The sequence below is a fragment of the Rhinolophus sinicus genome, chromosome 2 (genome assembly GCF_057876585.1).
Source record: "Rhinolophus sinicus isolate RSI-liver-muscle chromosome 2, RSI-T2T, whole genome shotgun sequence".
In the NCBI taxonomy this organism is placed as follows: Eukaryota; Metazoa; Chordata; class Mammalia; order Chiroptera; family Rhinolophidae; genus Rhinolophus; species Rhinolophus sinicus.
Window position 1 is genome coordinate 94,697,700 of NC_142502.1, and position 18,454 is coordinate 94,716,153.

Sequence of the window (18,454 nt, forward strand, 5' to 3'; positions counted from 1 at the left end):
TAGAATGTGGCTAATATTTATAAATGCTCCATACATGCTTGAGAAAAAATATATATTATCTAGTTGTTGGTAAAGGTCTAAATATGTTATATCTATTAAGTCAAGCTAGATAATTGTGTTGTTTAAAACAAAAAAACACTTAGAAACTCCACAGGACATAGCTTGGAGAAGGGAGAGGCCGAAGGTGGAGAGATGGGACAGGGTGGGGAAGAGATGTGTGTACATCTTTTCTCAGAACGATAGAAGGTGGGGGCTGCGGGGAATGGAGAAGTACCGCTCTCGGTTGCAGGAAGTCTGTTTTAGGTATGTTGTGGGCCACCACGGAGAGATGTCCTAGAGGCAGAGGCTGATGGCTGTAGTCATGGGCAAGAACCAAGTCCTCAGGGAGTGTAGTGAGGCCAGAAATTGCGATCTAAGTTATGCTGGAAGCGTAAATCAGACATCTTTGGTAACTTGCTCTATTAATACACATATGACTGTGTCTTAACTCTCCAAGGATATAGTATCAGTGGCCTAAGGGGTGTGACTCAGTGCTGCCTACCTGCCATTGTCAGCCCAGCCCAAAATTGTTTGTCCTCCTCCTGCTATCATGCCCACCAGGCCTCCCTTTTTGTCTTGGGTGTTATTCAGTGTTCCAGCCCCCCTTGATGAAGAAAGTAAAATTTAACCCCAAATTAGTTCAGCCCAGAGCAGACTATAGGCAGGGGAAGGTGCAGGGGTCAGACAGTACCACAAACAACCGTGACCTACTTAACTGTTCTGCCTGCCACCTGTTTGGCCCCCGGTACAAGTCACTCCTCAATGTACAGGTCTCAGCTGACTTCTAGGTCATTCATTGGGCCCAGTGCCTGCTTGGTCCACCCACACCCAGATAAAGGACTAGTAGTGCTACTGGGGGGAACTGAGGTTAGATGTCAGAAAGGACTTTTCTGGTTTCACCTGGGAAAGATGATATGGGAGTTCAAAATTCTAGGATGCTTGGGATCCCTGTGAAAAGAGATGACTCTGGAATGTTTTGGAGGCAGGGAAGGGGCACCAACCCTGCATTACGGTGCCACGCGGTCACATGAGACCTTGTAGTATCTTTCCATCCCCTTCACTGCCTGGGAACTCTCTCATCTGTGTGTGTGTGTGTGTGTGTGTGTGTGTGTGTGTGTGTATCAGAGAGAGAGGGGGATGCAGACATTTATCAGGTGCTTTGCAGTTTACAAAATATTTTCCATCTTTAACCTTTTCAGCCCCGGTTTTCTGGAGTAAAATGGGTATAGCAACAGTTAGCATTTCATAGGGTAATTGGGATAATGTAGGAAATAATACATATGTGATTAAGACAGTGGGCAGTGACAGGTGCAAGTAATAGTTGTTTCACAACCGCGAGAGGTAGGCTGGGCAAGTGTTACTGGCCCTGCTTTACAGATGAGTGGCTCCGAGATGGAAAGTGCCTGGCTCAAGGTCACTCAGATTTAAAGGGCAGTGGAGTCCACCTGATACCCCGTCTGGTCTCCCTGGCCAGGGGTCAGATGCGGAAAGCTGCAAGGGTTGGGGCTGCGTTCCCGCCAGGGGGCGCACGGAGGGGTGACGTCATCCTCCTCCCCTCTCCCTCGCTGAGGGGCGGGGCTGACCAGGATCATCGGCTCCGGTGGTTTCTCGCTCCGCGTGGAGCCCCCGCCTGGGCCATGTGGTTATCCGCTTTCCGCGCCAGGCGGGGTCCCCAAGGGGTAGTTCTGAGAATGGCTGCGGTGGGGGAAATGAGGCTTGGTTCTCGAAGCTTCCGGGGCGGGAGGGGGGCTGGAGGTGTGGGGCAGAGGAATGGCGTCTGGGGAGGAGCAGCGAGCCGCTTAGGTGGGGGGCCGGGAGCGCACCGTGCTGGGCACCACGCGTCTCTAGGGTCCTCACATCCTAGGTCCAGGCTTTCCCGCAGACTCCCTTAATTCCCTTAGCAAGTCCATACATATATGTTACCCCGTTTTAAGAACAAGATGCTGGGTCATAGAGGATGAGTAATTTGTCCAGCGTCCCACAGCTGGTACCTGGCACGCCCAAGATGAAATCCTAGGCTCTGAATCTCAACCACCCTACAACCCCATAGGAAGGTCTGGGAGAAGGCAGCTTTCATAGAGGGCCCCACTTTTTGGGGTCCTGCTGACTCATTTAGCACGAGCCCTGCAGTCTAGAGCCAGAATGCCAACTGGCTCATTGACAGGGAGCACCAGGACTCCTGAGGCTTTTAGTGGGCTTTAAATGAGCACATCCTCTCCCAGAGGGGACCCACTGTAGAAAGCCAGGTCATGTGGAGACAACAAGAGCCCCAGCTAGGAAATAGGCCATTGATGGGTTGATTGGGTGGGTGGGTGGCTCCTCCCATCTGAGGTGCCCATGTCTACACTCATTGCCAACTTGCCCCAGGAACCAGACAGGCCTCACTGCCAGCCTGGCCTCCCTGTCTAATCGGCTGGTTGGCTGACCTCCCTCAGGCTGCTGCTTTTCCTGTGTGACAAGACTTATGTTTCAGGCAGGGCCTGCTGGCCAGAGAATGGCTCTTTTTAAAATGACTGCATTTCTCTGCTCACATCTATTTTGAATCACTATCATAGTTTAACTCTCATAGTTGAACATTCTGAGAATAATTTATGTTCCCAATAATCAGGTTTTTCCTGTCAAGCCACCCCCCCCACACACACACACATTATACTGCCTTCACCATCTTTCCATATTCACCTGAAAGAATTGATATATTCATCAGTTATGCCTGAGGCTTCACTTCCGTTTTTAAGGAAGACTGATTGTTGGGGCTCTTCGCTTTTGAAAAATGTAAAGCCCCTACAATTTACCATATCAGATCAGACTAGAGGGAATCTCTGTGTTGCAGTAGCAGCCATCCCAGGGTGGAGAACAGCTGAATACATAGACTGATGCTTTGGGCAGAAATGTCCCATGGAAGGAAGGTGATGACCAGCATAAGTCTGGCAGTATCAGGAATGCCTGGCAGATTCTCATGCTCAGACCTCCCCACTTTATAGGAAACAAAGTCCTACAGTGTTTCCCCGAAAATAAGACCTAGCCGGACAATCAGCTCTAATGCGTCTTTTGGAGCAAAAATTAATGTAAGACCCGGTCTTCTATAATACCGGGTCTTATAATATAATAAATATAATACCGGGTCTTATAATAAATATAATACCGGGCCTTATATTAATTTTTGCTCGAAAAGATGCATGAGAACTGATTGTCCGGCTACGTCTTATTTTCGGGGAAACACGGGAGTAAAGTGAAGCTCATGCCTCCCGCAGGCGGTGTTGCCTGCAGAACGCCCACTTGTGGTCTCGAGCCATCACTGCAGTTGGGCAGGCAGAAGACCTGGATGCTGCTTTTTCTAGCCCCTATTCCTCCCCGTTTTCAGGTGAAAATACTGTGGTCAGGAGAACGGAAATGAGTGAGATTGCAAACTTTCGTCATTTGCATTAGGAAACGTCCTGCCTTTCTGGGAAGAGTCTAAGATAATACTTTTGGTAAAATATTCTAGTAATTTTCTTCAACATCAGAGTAAGTACAGAAAGAAGTGACTAAATGTTTTTTCCTCCTTCAAATCATTGCTGGGCTTGGGGAGCGTACTTAACTCCTATCTCCATCCCATGGGCACAGACAGCGAAATGAGTGCTACCACCCAGCTGGAGTCAGGCATGTGAAGACTGTGTGGGACGGAACCAGCAGATACATGGAGCAAACATTTATGAGTACCCCTGGGAGCCAGGTACGGCACTTACAGCTTAGCCAACCTATGAAAAGAATGTAGACTCTTACCTGAAAAACAAAAGTCTGGTAGCTGGAATAGGAGAAGTGCCTGATAAAGGATGTGTTGCAAAGTTACAGAAGTTCCGAGGTGCAGAGAGGGAAGAATTGCATCATCTGGCTGTTGATGTTGCTGATGGTGGAAGATTTGGAAATGGTAGGCCTGTTCCCGGGAGCGAGACCAGCAAATGACTAAATTTGTTTTCAGATAATCCTGTGGCTATGTGTGGGATGGTTTGAAGGAGACCTGGAGTCCTGAGAAGCCAGGCAAGAGGCGGCGAAGGGACCCAAGGAAGAAACACAGGATGTCTGCAGGGCTGACAGTACTGAGGAAGGAGCCCAATAGGTCTTTCAGGTTTGGGTATAATAGGGAAGTCTCGAAGGACTGAGAGGAGAGCACAGGCTTATCTCCGCCTGACTCACTGGCTCTGCAAAGACTGGAGACCCTTACTTTTGAACCTCAAAGGAACTGCCTTGTTGTCACCAACCTCAGATATGTACTCTGGTTCGATATGGAGTACATGAACTCATTCCCCGTACAATGATATACTAACTACCCTTGAATGAGGCCTGAAGCCTTCAATTAAATTAGACTCAGAAACGAAGCCCTGACAGAGAATGCCAACTCTTTAGCAATTTGCTGGTCACGGATCAATGAACAATCTGGGCTGTGTGGTAATACCTCCTGCCCTTCTGGGAAGTGTGAGACATGTGCTGAGGGCCAGGGTCAACGAAGTGTGTGATGGGGGGTTTGGGGGTGGGGGTGGGTCCACGGTGGCCAGAGCTCTGGTCCCATTTTCCGTCAGGAAGAGTCTTTTTTTTTTGGGGGGGGGGGGAAGGGGAAAAGGACTTTATTGGGGAACAGTGTGTACTTCCAGGCCTTTTTTCAAGTCGTTGTCCTATCAATCTTAGTTGTGGAGGGTGCTGTTCAGCTTCAAGTTGTTGTCCTTTCAGTCTTAGTTGTGGAGGGCGCAGCTCAGCTCCAGGTCCAGTTGCCGTTTCTAGTTGCAGGGGGCACAGCCACCATCCCTTGCAGGAGTGGAGGAATTGAACTGGCAACCTTGTGGTTGAGAGCCCACTGGCCCATGTGGGAATCGAACCGGCAGCCTTCAGAGTTAGGAGCATGGAGCTCTAACCGCCTGAACCACCGGGCCGGCCCAGGAAGAGTCATTTTTGAGAAGGGGGACCCAGTGGTATGGCCCCCTCCACTGAGACGCTCTCATGGTTCCACACCATCCCACCTCTCCCTAGGCCAGAGTTTCAGAAGAAGAGGGCCCAGCTTCCATGCAGAGACACCTAGGCCCCTTGTTCGCCAGGAAGTCTGAGCTTTGGTGTCAGGGCAGAGTGCCAGGTAGGGGAGAACCCTCAGGTGCAGCTTCTTCTTGCCGGGGTGTGTGTGTGTGTGTGTGTGTGTGTGTGTGTGTGTGTGTGTGTGGGAGTATAGCCAGGAGCTGGGTGAGGGGAGGTGGGTAGGGGAGAGCTGACCAGTTTTGCAGAGCTCATTCCCGGGGCTGGGGTTGAGGACAGTCGAGAGGGTGACAGTGAAGACAAAAGAAAGATGGGGTGCTGTCTCCATTCCCCAGTGCTATGGAAGGAGTGAAGCAGCCAACAATCTGGGTGTTGTGGCTCCAGGCCTATCCCTCCTCTGTGGTCCCAGCAGGGGGCACTGCAGCCCCTCTGGGGCCAAGAGGATGAACTCCCACCCCACCCCCAAACTTGGACCCAGGCCCAGAGCTCGCCAGGACCCAGCTGGGTCATGCTCATCCCCCCAGACTCAGGCTGCCATCTCTCTACTCTCTCCTGGGCATGAAGCCGTGGCTGGAGGACACAAGGAGCCACGGAGACAAAAAAAAAAAAAAAAAAAGTTTATTTACTCAGACAGCCTCTGTAGGTGCCTGGTTTCTGTTGAGTATAAAAAAGGCAGTACAATGGCAACTGAGCAGGGTGCATGATGGGTAGGAATAAGATGGGGAGCAGGGAAGGGACAGGGAGAGGTTACGGGAAGAGGCACGGGGAGAAAGAGGGGGATGGAAACATCAGACTGGACCTTAGAACAGACAGTCCTGGCCCCTAGCCAGGCAGACAAACATACAGCAGACATACAAACACACACACACTGAGCCGAGGAGCCTCTGCTGTGCCGCTCAGTCAATGATCGGTAAGAACCAAGAGTGGGGTATTCGAGCACAGGCAGTGACTGCGTCCCCTCCCCCGACTCTGACCCTCAGGCTCACAATGTCCCCACTGTCCACCCAGAGGCTGGACACCGGGGCCCCGCACAGGTCATGAGAAAGCAGAAGTCAGCTAGAAGAGAAAACCACCAGCTCACCCCTGCCCATCTCTGAAGAAGGGGCAGGAGCAGGAGCCCAGCGCAGTTCTCTATCCATCCACGGTCACACGATCGCCCGGAACAGGAAGGAGAAGACAGCCCCCAGCGCCAGGCCCAGAGACAGAAAAAAGGCCATGATGGCTCCAGCTGTTTCCGCCTCAGCCGGCTTCACTTTCCTAAAGGAGGGAGGGAGGCAAGGCCACCTTAGGATGGCTCCCACCCAGAGCATCACGGGAGACTTGACTGAGCACCTCATTCTGCTGGCCAACCCGTCCTGCTTTCCCAACCCCAATCTGTCTTTTCCCTCCTGGGGGAACATGTCCTGGGTGCTGTCTTCCACCTTACTTGCGAGCCCCCTCCCACATCCCCACCTAATCAAACCTGTGCACCCCAACCCTCACTCCTCACCTTCAGCCTAGGTGCCCCTCCCTGGCTGTCTCCTCTCTCCACCTGGGAACCTTAAGCTCCATTATCAGGGTTTCCTTTTGCCCTCTCTTCCTCCATTGCGTGTTCCCCACTGGGGCTCTAGACCCTGCCTGATGCCACCAAGTTCCCTACTCACTTGGGCCCGAAGCACATGCAGAGACTGGCAAGGTAGCCGTTAGAGAAGGCGAAGGCAGCCACGAAGATGAAGAACCAGGCGTCGTGCTCAAAGACCACCGTCAGGTATCGGCGGGGCTGGACGTTGCACAGCAGCAGCAGGGGCACGAAAACCAGCCGGGCTAACACCAGGCTTGGTAGCCAGCGGCTGTCCTTCCCAGGCTGTGGGGACCAGGCAGTGCCTCAGCCCGGGCTGGCCCCCAGGGCTCCATTTGGAGCCCCTCAGGATCTGTACTGACACCTCAAAGCCTGGTTACCCTTGGGGGTACTGATTGAGAGGGGGCAGAGTAGAGCCTTCTGGAATGCTATAAATGTTCTCCATCTAGACCTGGATGATTATGCAGGGAGTGTGTGTGTGTGTGTGTGTGTGTGTGTGTGTGTTCATTAAGCTGTACACTTAAGACTTGTATACCTTACTATACATACTTCATGCCTTGTTTTTTTTTTAAAAGCGTGGTCCCCTTGCCACATACTTTCCTGGTGCCCTTTCTGGGTTTCAAGGGGGGCTCCTGCATCTCACAGGGGCTTGGTGCCGTCTTCTACTTACCCACATGGTTACAGCTGTGAGGCTCCGGCCCAGCCAGTCAAAGACATTGAAAGTCAAGAAACAGGACACAGGAATGAAATAGTCTCCTGGAAGAGGAAGACTACATTAGGGGATGGTTATTAGGTCCAGAGGTAGATTTAGCAAACTTGACCCTCACGGGGGCTCAGTTTCCCCAGCTGTCAAGTGGAGAACATGCTTTTAGCCCAAGGAAGGGCAAATGAACCAGGAGAGTCCCAGGGTCCCTCTCCCCGACCCCAGTCCCTGCCCAACCCCATCCTGGGAACCCCTGGTGTCCTCACCCCAGGCACTGGTGCCTGCAATGCTGGACTTGACCTCAGCAGTCACAGCGGGAAACACCCCAATGGTGACCGTGAAGATGAAGCAGACAGAGAGAGCCGGGACTAAGATCTGGAGGAAAGGGACCCAGGCCCACGTCTTCATGGTGTCTGTGCATTCAAGATCGAAGAATCCCCACCCCGACACACATACACACACACGCACACAGACACGCACATGAATCCCAAAGAGTGGCCAGTCTCAGGTCAGAAAGGGATGGACTGCATAGTGCTGGGCAGAGGGTGGAGAATGAGGAGAGAAAGAGGGTAAGAGATAGAGGGCAGGGCACCCATGCGCCACGCACATTTTTGAGGATGGCTCGGACTGAGTGGCTTTTGTTGGTGGGCTGAGAGTTGGGAGCTGAAACTCTAGACTCCTCTTTGCCTGCTCTTGGCTCCTCTCCTGGGAGGGGACAGGTTGTGGAAGAATCTTCAAGTTATAAGAAAGACAGAGCAACAGGAAATGACACCAACATTTCCCAAAGGGGCCGGGGTTAGCTGGGGGTGGACATTCCCTTACACAGTACACAGCCACACCCTAACACTTAGCCAGACCTCCTCTAAATCCCCATAGCGACAGTCCCTGGGTCCAGTGCTCTCCCAGGAGCCTCAGCTCATGTTACACCTTTTCCAAGAATCTGAAATTGCTTCCCACTGCCCTCAGGCGAATGCCTTGAATAAGGTCATTCAGGATCCCCCCCCACTTTATTTTTCCCAGCCCTTATTTCCCATTGTCCCCCTTATCCGACCCCTGGCCCCTCTGGCCTCTGGCTCATTTCTCTGCCAGCAAATTGTGTACTCATTCCTGTCCTCTGTGCCCCGCTGCCCCCCGCCAGAGGCCGTCCTCCACCCCAGCTTCCTCAGGAGACTCAGACCTTTACTAATGAGATCCAACTTGGTCTCCTGCTCCCCAGGCCCTTCCAGCTTGAGCTGCCGATAGTAGCAGTAGAACTCCTATCAAGTGAGGGAGACAGGAAGTGGATTCAGGGGCGGGGTCTCGTGAACCTTTGCCTCCCCCCAGGTTTCAGCCTCAGAATACCCTTGCTCTGGCACCCTGGAACCCCCCCCCGACGAAAACCCCCTATTTTCTCCTTTTGCTCACCAGCCGGGGCAGGCACAGGTAACAGATGATAGTCAAAATGATGACCACACAGGCTGTGATAAAATAGCTGAAGGCACTTTCTGACAGCTCCGAGCCACCTGGGGTGGAGGGTGTCAGTGATGAGACAGGCCCCGCCCCCTTCTCCCCGCAAAAACTAAAGTGACAGGCAGATGGACAGCAACACTTACTGGCAATGGCACAGATCATGGCCACCGACGCGAAGATGCCTGCCAGGCCCTGACCACTCATGATGGGGGCCGTGTAGTTGGCAGGCAGGAGGCCAGCCAGACCAAAGAGGCTGCCCTGCAGGATGGCACCGAATGCTGGGGGAACAAGGTGGGCATTAGCAGGGGAGGGGGCCGGTTGGGGTTCATGGGAAAAAAGGTCCCTGTGACTCCTGCCTTCCTCCCAGGGAGTCTTGACGCTCAGTGGCCCTTCTCTCCGGCCCCACTCTGGCCTCTCAGCCCTGACTGCCCATGGCATCCATTTCCTCTGGGGGTCGGAATGGACTCCCCTCTGGCTGCCTGTGGTCTGAAGGAAGGGTGGGGGCATGTGGGAAGGTCTCTGCCCCAGGCCCCTCCCAGCCCTGCTTACAGTTAATGAGCATGATCTTGACCATGGTGATGACGAAGAAGGGCAGGGCGTCCAGGTGCACCTTCACCAGGAGAGCAGTGGTCAGGAACACCAGCAAGATGGCCACCAGGCCGCCCAGGATCCGCACAGACTGGGGGATCCTAGGGGACAGGCCAAGGTGGCAGCGAGGCGTAGTTAAGGCAGGGGCTCAGCCCAGGGCGCCGCGGAGGCAGCCAAGGCTCAGGCAGGGCCTGGGCGCTCACCTCTGATGCAGGAACGAGTTGAGGCAGGTGAAGATCAGCAGGGGCAACATGGCACACAAGGTCATGACATTGTTGAAGATGGCACTCAGAAAACTCCGTGGTGGAGCAGGTGTCGGGGTGGCGGCCGAGGCCTGGATGTCCCTGCTCACGTTGGCAGTGACCGAGGACGCATTCTGGGGCTGGTTCAGGCGGTTTGTGAAATACTGTGGGGGACGCAGAGATGCGTGTGGGCACCTCTCTCGCTGTGCCCACAAGTACAGACCCAGACCCGACATGCCCAGTGAGATATGCCCCTCGGAGCCCAGTCCTCCCAGGCTCACCTGAGTGGCTGTCATGAAAAAATTCCAGGGGAGCAGGGTCCCCAGACCCAGCATGAAGAAGATAAGCCAGACGGCTTTGTACCTGGGGATGGGAGAGGAAAGAGGGGCCAAGTGACCCGCCATCCCACCCTCCTTCCCAAATCAAACCCAGGGAAGTCCATCCCTCCCTGACATTCAGTCCCCAGCTGTCCCAGGGCTAAGGGCATCTGTTTTTTTCCCAGTGCATGTGCCCTCCTATGGGTGTGTGTGGAGGGGGAGGACTCCTGGGATAAGGAAAAGGGCCCGGCAGAGTCCCCAGGGGTGGGGGAACCAGAACTGAGTGAAGGGCATGTCTCAGGATGGTGGTTTTCAGCCCCCTGAAGACTTGGGGGACCCTGCAGGCTTGGAAACCAGTGGGACACACACATCCGGAGGTGGTTTTGGAAATCCTGCTAAAGGCTGGGGGTGGCGGGTGAGTAAGAAAGCAAACAAAGTATTTTTCACCCCTGCCGGGAAGGCTGGAAGTGATTATACAGTCTGGGCAGGGAACTGTGTAGCTCCCCAAAGAGGATTCTGAGGTCAAGAAACTCCAGACCATTCTGGACCTAGGGGACAGGCAGGCGTGGTGTCTTGGGGCAGCTGGGAAGTGAGGGAGCTGTTTTTTCTGGGCCCAGACAGAACTGGCTTTGTAGGTCACACCACGTAGGGTAGGCTAGGAGGTATCTGGCCATTGGATGCCAACCTGGGCCCCAGAGTATAAATAAGAGCAGCTCCAGCTTTGGCCAGCACATAGCCCCAAGCCCTATACCTCAGGGCCTGTGTGGGAGGGGCCAGCTTCCCAGCCTTCAGCCTTGGGCCCCCGCACTGTGGTCTCCAGATATGTCTACCATACCCTCCCACAATCAACATCTGCTTTCTTCACAGAGATGGCAGGGACAAAGCCCATGCAGTTGGACAGGTCTGGCCAGAGCACTGGGCGTGCCCTCACACAGGGAGGGCCTGGGGGAGAGCTCCGATTAGGCAGGTCTGAGCCATTACAACGGCCTCTTATACCCCCTACCTTGAAAAAGAGAGCGAAGGGCTTGATTCAGAGACCCAGGATGGAGAAACTCCCAGCCAAGGTCACACACGATAGAGGGTCAGAGTGGGGCTGGATGAGTGCAACAGGTGATGGAGATGGAAAGGGGTTCAGAGAACGGCTGGGAGTGGTGAGGCTGGGAAGGGGCAGGCAGGCAGCCTTGGAGTGGAGGACACAATGGAGGGAGCCAAGCCTGCACTTACTGTCTCCTTAAATTCTCTCCCATTCAAATAAACCTCCCCTCTATTTTACAGGTGGGAAACAGTCCCAGAAAAATCAGGCTAAGTGCCCAAGGTCCCACAGCTAGAGCTGGGCTAGTTCTGTGGCCTTTGGCACAGGTGGGAGACAGAATGGGCAGGGGTAGATGACGGGGTCAGGGGCCTGTGTTGAAGAGCTTTGGCCCTGAGGCATGACTTCAACTTTCTTGGGTCCTAGGCTCCTTGGAGAACTCGAATCAAGCTACAGCCTCTTCCTCCAAAACATATGTGCATGATTACAGTTGCGGGTCTAACTTGAGGGCAGTCACAGGCTCCAGAGGTGGGGAGGAGAAGGTCATATGAGGCAGGGGCAGCCCTGAGGGAGGGGCGAGTTCTGCCAGATGTGCTCTGGAATGAAGAGTACTGCCAAGTGCCTCCCCCATGGTGGTAGAGAAGCCAGAAGCTGCTGGCTGGCTAGAGAGCAACAGTGGAAACACTGACAGGCCAGGGAGGGGCTGCCACTCACCAACCCTGGCTCCCCCCACAGACACCCCAGCCAACATCCAGCTAAGGCATGTATAGCCCCCACCCTTGATACAACCTGACTCACAGCTACATGGATGGATGGCCAGTCAGCAGTGAGAACTCCAAATTACAAAGAACACTGCCTCCAGCTCCCCTGGAAACCCATCTTCACTCCCTTGGATCCCCAGCCCAGGTCCCTCAGTACCTGTCCCGAGGCTGGTGACTGGTTGTCATGGTGACGGCGGTCTTGGTTTTGTCTGGCTGACAGCTCCCTCCCTCGGAGGCTTGCTGGGGGCAGAAGCAGTGTGAGGCCTTGTCTCCACCCTGTTTCCCCACAGGCCTCTTCAGACTCTTGAGGGGTGGTTAGGAGGGGGCAGGGAAGACATGGCTGGCAAGCTCTAGAATCCAGCAGGACCCTCTCCTGGCCCTGCCTCTCAGGATTGCTCAATCTGACCCCTCTGGCCAGTCCTGTTGGGTCCCCCTGCCTGCTCAGGCTTTACCTGGCACCAAGCCTGGCCTGGCTGCTGCCACCGCTATTTTTATCCAGCAGCGAAGCAGTTTGTAAGCTGGGAAACCAGAGGGTGGAGAACAGGGAGAAGGAGGAGGACTCTGAGAGGGAGGGAAAGACAGGCAAAGGCAGGGAAGAGGATGCGAGGGGTCAGGGACAATGACGACAATGGAAGGAGGGACAGGATGAGGGAAACAGAAAGGAGATAGAACAGAGGGGGGAGGGGAGGGGAGAGGGAGAGAACAAAACGAGCAGATCTGCAGCAGCACAGCCACAGGGTGAAGAGTGAGGCCAAGCCACAGAGGCCTCCCCCACTTCTCTGCAAGTCTGACCTCTCCACCCTCCTGGGGGAGCCCCTGGACTCATGGCTAGGGTGCGCTCTGAAGAACCTCCTAGAGGCACCCCAGACTCCAGCCTCTCTGCTGGTGGCACCTTCAGCTTCCTTTCCAGCCATTGCCAAGGAGCTTCCTAGTTCCTGGCCAGTTTTCCAGGAAAATACTTCCTGATAGGTGTGGAGCACAGCTTTTTCCACAACATAGCCTGGCCTCTCCCCTCACATCCACTCCTGGCCTCAGGGTCACCCCATCCCCCCTTGGTTCCTCCCTGACTCACTTCTAAGCCCCAGCACTCTTCCCCTTTCCGAGAGCAAACTTGAAGGGAAGATTGGAGGGGAGGGGGGGACAGGACACAGGCCTGACAAACTGCATAGTCCCAAAGCTCCTAGCCTCCCCACTTGGTGTCCCTCTCCTGCTCCCCCTTTGTGTTATTTCTGTAGCCAGGACCTCTTCAGCGCCAGCTTTCCCTTCGGATAGCATGGAAAGCCAGGTAGGCATGTGCTGTGCATCCCCCACATGCAGGTCTAGCTCTGGAGCCAGAAGGACATGGCTTTCCCCCTCGCCCACCTGGGCCAGCACTCACCGGGTGCCCAGACTTGCCTGCAGAAGGGTGGGAGCAAAGGGGCCTGGGCAGTCCCTGGGAGGTGGTCCTAGCTCCAGCTCAGGTGGCAGGCTTTGTCCATAGGATCCTCCTGAGGAAGGGTCCAGAATGAAGACAGTGGCACAGGGCATATGCGGAGAGAACCCCCCAGGCCTTGCTGTGAGAGAAAGCGTCCCCATTCTGAGGAACCACATACACTCAACCAGGGAGATAAAAAAACAGCCCTGTAGCCCAGGAGATAAGAGACCCAACAGTCTCAGCAGGGGAGCTGGGGGTGGGTCTACTCACAGGTACAGCCGGTGCTCCAGGTCCCAGCCCAAGGCAAACAGACAAGGTCGGCTAGGCGGGACCCCAGCCCTCAATGGGCTTTTCTGTCAGTCCCAGTAAGTTCTCTCAACCCCTTCCTGGGTAAACTCCACCCTCCAAAAATCTTCCTGAGCACCCCAGCCCACACCTGAGTTGTGAGACAGGGAAGGGAGGAGCATACCCAGGTCCTTTCAACAAATATTTACGGAGGACCTCTGCCCACTAGCCAGGCACTGGGGACAGAGTGATAAACAAGTTTTTACATTTTCTAGAGGGATGGGGGCAAGAGGGTTCTACCCTGAGGGGTGGAAGGAGAAGGCTCAGGACTCAAATTTTCTATTAGGAAATAGGGAGGGGAACCCCCAGCTTCTCACTTCAGCACATCGTATGCTTCACCCTACGCCCACCCCACACGAAAGGTTCCCAGCAGTAAAGAGCAGGAGCAGTTTCAAAACAGAGCAGAGACTGGGTGGCGAGAATAGGGTATGTCCCCATCTTTGATGAAATCTGCCTCAGGCTAGAGGAGTATTACTTTCTGCCCTATCCCCCAGCTAACACCCCTGCTCTGTTCTCAGGAAACCCACCCCAGTCCTGGGCAAAATTCAACTCCAAGGACAGCCCCCACCCCCCCATCCTGACACGCAGCAGGCCAGTCTAGGTGTTTTACTTCTGCCTTTGCCCAGTAGCAACCAGGGATATGATAACAGCTCAGGGCGTCTGGTGTCCCTCCAGCCTTGCCTTGGCCAGCCCAGATGGGGTCCTGAAAGCAGCTACCAACCTGAGCACCTCCCCACATCCAGGTTCCCAACACCTCTCATGCACCCCAGCTTCTAGACACACCCTTGTGGTAGCATCAAATGCTCCACTCCCCAGGATCCCATAGGGGGCCAGCCACTACCTGCAGCTACCTACTCTTCCCTCACAACCATCCATAAACTAGTTCTAAATTGTCTCAATTGAACATATAAGGGCAGCTCAAGTTCAGAGCCTAAGGTCACAGATCTAGTGCATGAATGAGGTGGAATTCAAATTCAACAGTACAGCTTATTCTAGGCTCCTTCTGGGATGGGGAGGAAGGTATAAAGATGCTGGGAGGTGGGGGTGCTCTAATCCAACTAAGGGGGGAACATTAGGTGGGGGCCGAGGTCACCTCCAGTCTGACATGACTGCCAGGTGTAAAGCAGCCCCATCCCCCGCATTAATACACACAGCCTGCCACGGAGAGCTCACACAGGCAGGTGGACAAGTGGAAGGGTCTAAAGGTTACCAGAGGACTACACAGAGGGGAGGTCCCAAGAGGGGTGAGGGGCAGCCCTCACCCACCACTGCTCTCCCCTGGGAAGAAAACGTGAAGCGTGTGTGCCTTGTCCTTTCTCTGAGTGAAGGAAGGGTCCTCTTTTGGGGAATAAATGAGGACGCGACCAGGAACACGAGTTGGCAATAAAAGGCGGGGGTTAAAAGGACAGCTCCTCCACCTCGGGTTCAGCGTGCCCTCAGCCCCATTCTCCTCACCCTGCGTAGTTAGCGGCGCAGCCCCTCCCCTGTACCAACAGGATTGATCGAGATTAACCATCTACTAGCCCTTTGCGGAGGTCAGCTCAGCGACAGCCAGTTTCTGGCCCAGAAGAAGTGCCACCCCGGCACCACTCGGGTCCCGGTCCCCGCAGGGTCCCCTCTCACCCCGACCCTTGCATGCGGCTCTGTCAGCTCCGCACGGGGGTGCCCTACTGGCGTCTCCTCTCGCGGCCGCGTAACTGCCAGGCCCGACTTCCCTAACCTCGTGGCAGGCAGGAAGTGGTGTCTTCTGCCCGGGGGTCCCCAATTCCCCTGTCCCCCGGCCCTAGGCAGCACCTGCTGGGAAGAAGTCCTCCCGCGATGAGATCCACACGCTCTCTGGTCGCTTCCCGCGCCCGCCGCAAAGCATTCAAACCCGCCTTCCGCTGGGCCCGCCCCGGGCGCGCCCCCGCCCCCGCCAGCTCGCTCGCCTGCCCCAGCGCCGCTCGGGCCCCGCCCCGGAATGCCCCTGCCACCCGCACAGCCGCACGGGACCCGAAGGGGTCCCCCATCCCGAGCCTCTGCGCCCCCCAGGGCGGTCTGGCCCACACCTTGTGTTATTTCTGTAGCTTGTACCTATCTGGGCCGGGCCCCACTAAAACCTACCCCAGCAAGGAGCACGCGGCGCTGGAGCGTCGAGTCTCACACGGGTACCCCCAGTCTCTTCTGCGCCAGGGCTTCACAAATCCTACGGAACTCGTCTCAGGGCTCTGTCAGCTACAAACCTGCTCAGACAGGCCCCGCCACCCCCACGTGCGTACTCCATCTCAGATGTTCCGCTATCTCTCCCTAAACTCCCTCGCACACCCCTTTCTTCCACACTGCACCTTTTTCCTTTCCAGTGACGCCCTCCCGTTTCAGTGCCATGTTCTTCCTTTCAGACCTATACGGCCCTCTGCTTTTCACCTTCCTCCCACCCCCACCCCCCACGCCTTGGGATCCCTCCGACATAATCTGTTTAATCAGTGACTTGCATGGTGGGTTTTTTCCCACCTCTAACACACACGCACACCACCTACACCCTGACTTGGAGGGGGAAAGTGTGACTCCGCGTGGGGTGATAGGTAGAGGCACAGCCCTGTACCTCACCTCATGGCTCACTCTTTCTACATCCAGAACTTTGGAAAGATTGAGGCACAGTTGGGGATGGCAAGAGAAAAAGCCCGGAACAGCCTTACATCCTGAGTGAATCCTATTGTCCTGAAAGTCAGGGTCAGAGGCAGAAGCTTTACCCTGCCCCACAATCTCCACTGGTGGAGGACGAAGGAGGTGGGCATGCTGAGGAGTTCATCAGGCCTTCTGGTACTTCCAAGGCAAGGGGAAGGGAGTCCCTCCTTTTTTGTTGGTTAGTAAACTGTGGGGAGGGGGAAATCACTGCCTCTACAGCAGCCCGTAGTGCTGGAGGAAAACCAAAGGCTGAGGAGCGAAAACCCCATCCCCTGCCCCCACCACCAAAGATCTGTCCCCGGGAGAAGCCACAGACACTAATCAACAATTAGGAGTACTGGGGGCTGGCACGGTGGCTCAGGCGGTTAGAGCTCCATGCTAACTCCGAAGGCTGCCGGTTCGATTCCCACATGGGCCAGTGGGCTGTCAACTACAAGGTTGCCAGTTCGATTCCTCGACTCCCACAAGGGATGGTGGGCAGCGCCCCCTGCAACTAGCAACTGGCAACTGGACCTGGAGCTGAGCTGCGCCCACCCTCCACAACTAAGACTGAAAGGACAACAACTTGAAGCTGAACGGCACCTTCCACAACTAAGATTGAAAGGACAACAACTTGACTTGGAAAAAACGCCTGGAAGTACACACTGTTCCACCAATAAAGTCCTCTTCCCCTCCCCCAATAAAATCTTAAAAAAAACAACAAAACAAAAACAATTAGGAGTACTAACATCATAGGGATAAGGCAGAGTCACACCCTCTCCCCAGAGAACAGACTGGGTCCTGAGGGGAGGGGTAGCTTTTCGACTTAGGATCAGTGGGTGCTCGCCAAGCTACTCCAGAAGGGGTATTTCCAGCCTTCCGGCTCCTTGTCCCACAGAGACATGGCACAGCATCATCCCCCAGCCTTAACCAAGCAGAGGGCAGGAAGAGGGGTATTGGTGGTATTTTTCTAGGCACTGCCCCATGGCTCAAGGGCAGCTTCATGTCTGGGTCTACACTCCCCCGTTTCCACCCTGTGTTTGTCCAGTCTCTCTTTCTTCCTCTCCTGGCCCTCCTCTCGCCTATTCCTTGGCCCTTGTCTCTATCCCCAACTTCATTGCCTGGCACTGGGCCTGAGGGGGTGGCAGGCCTTAGTGGTCAGACAGATCCGCCAGGCATGGCCAGGCTGGTGGTCAGTATCTGCAGTTGTATGCAAAGGGAACTGAAGTGGAAAGAAACTGGAGGGAAGTGGTGAGGGTCCCAGCTCGGAACAGGGTTCCTCTCTCCACCCCCACTGAGCCTGGCCTGCTCCCTAACCAGGACTGTTATTGCTGGAGAGAAGCCCATCTGGCACTCAGCCTGCCTGGGCCCCCAGCCAGCACCCAAACACCTCCTGAGCCACCTCCCTGGGCAGAGATTGTTGCTGGGTGCCAGGGCCCTCTGCTGGACAGACTAGGAGCCCCAACTCACAGGGGCCTGTGCCTGGAGGTTTTCTAGCCAGGCCCAGGCAGTCCTCCTCACCCTCTGCCCAGTTTTATGGCTCCCTCAGGTGTCTGGCACAGGAGTGGGGTGGGAAAGACGGATCCAGCTGCACCCCACCCCCACCCTATTTGAACTGTGGCTTGTCCCAGACTCCCTCCTCCCCCCTCCAGGCCCTAAGCTTGCCTCACCACCTCACACACAATCCTATCTTCCTCTAGCGCTGTATCCATTTGTGTTCGCTGGAAGTGTGTTGGCTCAGCCCTGCGTTTTGCCACCAGCACATGTCTCATGACTCTGTGTGTTCTCAATTGTGTTTGTGGTTATATCACCACACCTTGTGGCAGGGCTGGGATGAGGGCAAGGCCAGTGAGGCACTTGCCTGAGGTGTAAAATTTAAGGGGGCGCCCAAAACTTCAGGAATCAAGATATTTTAATGCAGTATTTTTTTTTAAAAAATCAAAGTTAATGCAAAAAAATCCATGATGAACAAAACATCAACATTTAAAATAAATACAGGATCGGGTCTCCTAGGGTCAGCCTCACCTCACTTCCCTCACTTTCTTTGAGTGGGTACGGGATCTGTTCACTAGGTCTGGACTTGGCCTTCTAGCCTAATTTCTCAGATCTCTGCCCCTACTCTCTGCTTGGGGAGGGTCTCTAACCTTGCGTGATCTGCACGTGGTTGACGTGGTTGGGATGAGGGGCAGTCATCTAACTGCGGCAGTCAAAGTCCCAGAAAAGTACCCCCTTTGCCAGAAATTGCAGATTCTGGCTCCATTGATATCCCCACCCCATAAGGGCCCCATGGGCACCTCTCCCCCGCCCCGCCTCCCCCCCCCCCCCCCCCGGCCCCGCCTCTGCTCCACGCACACCTGCGCTGACCTT

At 54.9% G+C, this 18,454-nt stretch overlaps 1 protein-coding gene across 13 annotated transcripts; it reads right to left on the bottom strand.

Moving 5' to 3' along the window:
- Positions 1–5,636: 5,636 nt before the first annotated feature.
- Positions 5,637–15,382, bottom strand: SLC29A1 (solute carrier family 29 member 1 (Augustine blood group)). 13 transcript variants are annotated; one of them, XM_088795681.1, is made up of 14 exons: positions 15,239–15,382; positions 13,081–13,172; positions 11,843–11,925; positions 9,859–9,940; positions 9,539–9,741; positions 9,297–9,436; positions 8,891–9,025; positions 8,703–8,800; positions 8,476–8,554; positions 7,906–8,030; positions 7,565–7,673; positions 7,266–7,351; positions 6,681–6,880; positions 5,637–6,294 (listed from the first exon to the last, which is right to left on the bottom strand). In XM_088795681.1, exons 1-14 carry the CDS (start codon positions 15,309–15,311, stop codon positions 6,183–6,185), a joined length of 1,617 nt encoding a protein of 538 aa, XP_088651807.1. In that variant the 5' UTR covers positions 15,312–15,382; the 3' UTR covers positions 5,637–6,182. The 13 variants fall into 13 exon arrangements, with proteins under 13 accessions (XP_088651807.1, XP_088651805.1, XP_088651808.1 ...); XM_088795679.1 differs by having other exon boundaries at positions 11,843–11,988; XM_088795682.1 differs by having other exon boundaries at positions 7,906–8,003; positions 15,239–15,381.
- Between the last annotated feature and the right edge of the window lie 3,072 nt (positions 15,383–18,454).